The 2,233-nt window shown below is 43.6% G+C and overlaps 1 protein-coding gene across 1 annotated transcript in view; it reads left to right on the top strand.

Moving 5' to 3' along the window:
- ZNF106 (zinc finger protein 106) overlaps positions 1 to 2,233 on the top strand; it is a 76,688-nt gene that overhangs the window by 53,442 nt on the left and 21,013 nt on the right. Inside the window, exon 11 of the mRNA XM_019519077.1 lies at positions 1,205 to 1,985. Within this exon, the coding sequence (XP_019374622.1) occupies positions 1,205 to 1,985 (781 nt within the window). The remainder of the gene's footprint in view (positions 1 to 1,204; positions 1,986 to 2,233) is intronic.

The raw sequence follows: 2,233 nt of genomic DNA, 5'->3' as shown, positions 1-2,233 counted from the left end.
GGTCCGGTGTATCCTCCGCCCTCATCTTCCCCTTCCCCCGTCCTATAAGCAGGGATGCAGCAGACATCACAGCCAGCAACACAGCATTTACAATAGTCATGTGCCAATCAGCATGGTTTCAGGAATGAGATTTTCCCAAGGAAAGACTTCCCTTGTAAGGGCATGGAGCTCTTTTTAGGTCGAGGACTGATAAAGCTTGCAAAGGCCTCAGATTCAAGAGTGTTTTCCCCCTTGTACACGTGCTAGTGCAAATACTCTACACAGTACAAAGGGACCGTATTCCCCTTCAGTTTCCACTTCTGTTCCTTTGCTGCAGCCATAATTTGAAAAGGAAATCTTACCCCCCTCCTAAAAGTGGCCGAGATCTCAGGCTGAAGCATCCTGCTGCACCACACACACTCCAGTGCATGGAGTAGCCACCACTGAACAGCAAGTCTGACACATGCTTGACCAATATAAACCAGCTAACCGCATATTCTTCAGCTTGGACTGATGACTCCTGGAACAGGTGGCAGAAGGGGGGAGAAAGTGAGAGAAAGAGATTAATCTATTGATAGAGATATAGAGCCATATCTATTTATATAGAGGCACCAGATAAAGTAACTATTAAAAATTTCATCCCATGTTCCTCCTAGATGGTCATTTGGAATAGCAAGTTAACTTCCAAGGTCTTATTCTTTCCTTGCAGAGGTTTTTCTGTGTTTATTGAATGTGAAGAGGGCATTAATTAGTTTATTATCACCACCTGACAAAGCCACTAAGAATGTCGTCTTAAGTGCTTGTATCTTGCTGAGAGATCTGAAGGCACAGCAGTATTGGACAAGAGATTGACATGGATCTTGACTGTCTAAAACTATCCTCTGAGACTGTCAAGGTGGGCCTGGCATTGGTGATGAGAGCATATTCCACCAGTGCTCCAGCTGCTTCTGTAGAAACTCAATATAATGCTGTCATAAGCCAGCATTTCCCAAAGTGTGGCGTGCACTCCCTGGGGTGGGAGGCTTGCAAATCACAGGTACTGATTGCGCTGATTCCACCTGTTCATGTACCTCACCTGTCCCCAGCCTCCCCACACATGCACATGTTCTACTACCACTGCTCGTGTTTGTTTTTTTTAAACCCAAGACTTCCTTTGTGCATATATATAAATTGCTGCACAGATTGAATATATTGCAATATTTATTTATTTATTTATTTACTTCAGAGGAGATCAGCCAGAAAACTTCAGTGTATCCAGTTATCTCTGCAACTATCTCCCTGTCAGAACTGACTGCTGCTTTCCAGCAACCTAATCAAGATGCTTCCAAACCTGCTATGGACACAGGAAGGGCGAGGCTGCATGGGACCCCTTCCCCTTCCCATTCACCATCTGCTCTCAGCAGAAGAGGAGCAAGTGAAACTCTGACTGAAAGCACTTTACCTGACCCATGTAGTAGTTCCCTTCCAAATCAGTCATTTGCTTTAGAAACATCATTAGATAAAGACTCCAAGCCATCAGAAGAACAGCCCGAGCAACAGGCAGAAACTACTCTTGTGTCCGCAGAAAGCAAAGGAAACAGGAGAAGGAAAAGGCTAAGAAAGAAGAAAACTCTCCGTGCAGCCCACATACCTGAGAATAGTGACACTGAACAGGATGTAATTGACTCTAAACCTGTTAGGAAGGTGAAGGTTGGGAAGGGACCCAAAGGTGAAAAAGTTACTACGTCCACGCCTCCAAAACAAGAGGATGAAGGCACTACTCAAGAAGCAGAGAGAAACAAAGATGAAAATGACAGTGATATTTCTCTTGAATTAGTGGAAATCACAAATCCCCAGTTTGAAGTGGTGGCCATAGGTTCATCAGAGTCAGGAAATGAAAAACCAGACAGTCCATCCAAAAGGGACTCCTGCGGGCAAGCATTAATGGAGGCATCTCATTCTGGTTATGATGAAGTGAGTTCCACTAGTGAAATTGGCACAAATTGCAAAGATGGTGTTAAGAGAAGGTGAGAGAATAAATCAAGCCAGACTTGCATAAAATATTTGTTTTCTATAATAGTTAGTCAGCACCTCCCCTTTTTTTTCCTTGTGCAAAAATCTTAATGTGGGTTCCTGGGGGCAAATTTGTTGTTCACATCAGTCTCAGCACTGAAGTCAAGGACTATTTATCCCTTTACATGCCACAAATTGAATTGGTTGCTTCATGCACCATTCCATAGTAATTTCTCCAGAATCTTTTTCTATAGGAGCTTTG

Source organism: Gavialis gangeticus, unplaced genomic scaffold (assembly GCF_001723915.1).
Source record: "Gavialis gangeticus isolate Ggan-Ray unplaced genomic scaffold, GavGan_comp1, whole genome shotgun sequence".
NCBI classification, from domain to species: domain Eukaryota; kingdom Metazoa; phylum Chordata; order Crocodylia; family Gavialidae; genus Gavialis; species Gavialis gangeticus.
Note: the sequence above shows the minus strand (reverse complement) of the source record. Positions and strands in the feature narration are given on the sequence as shown.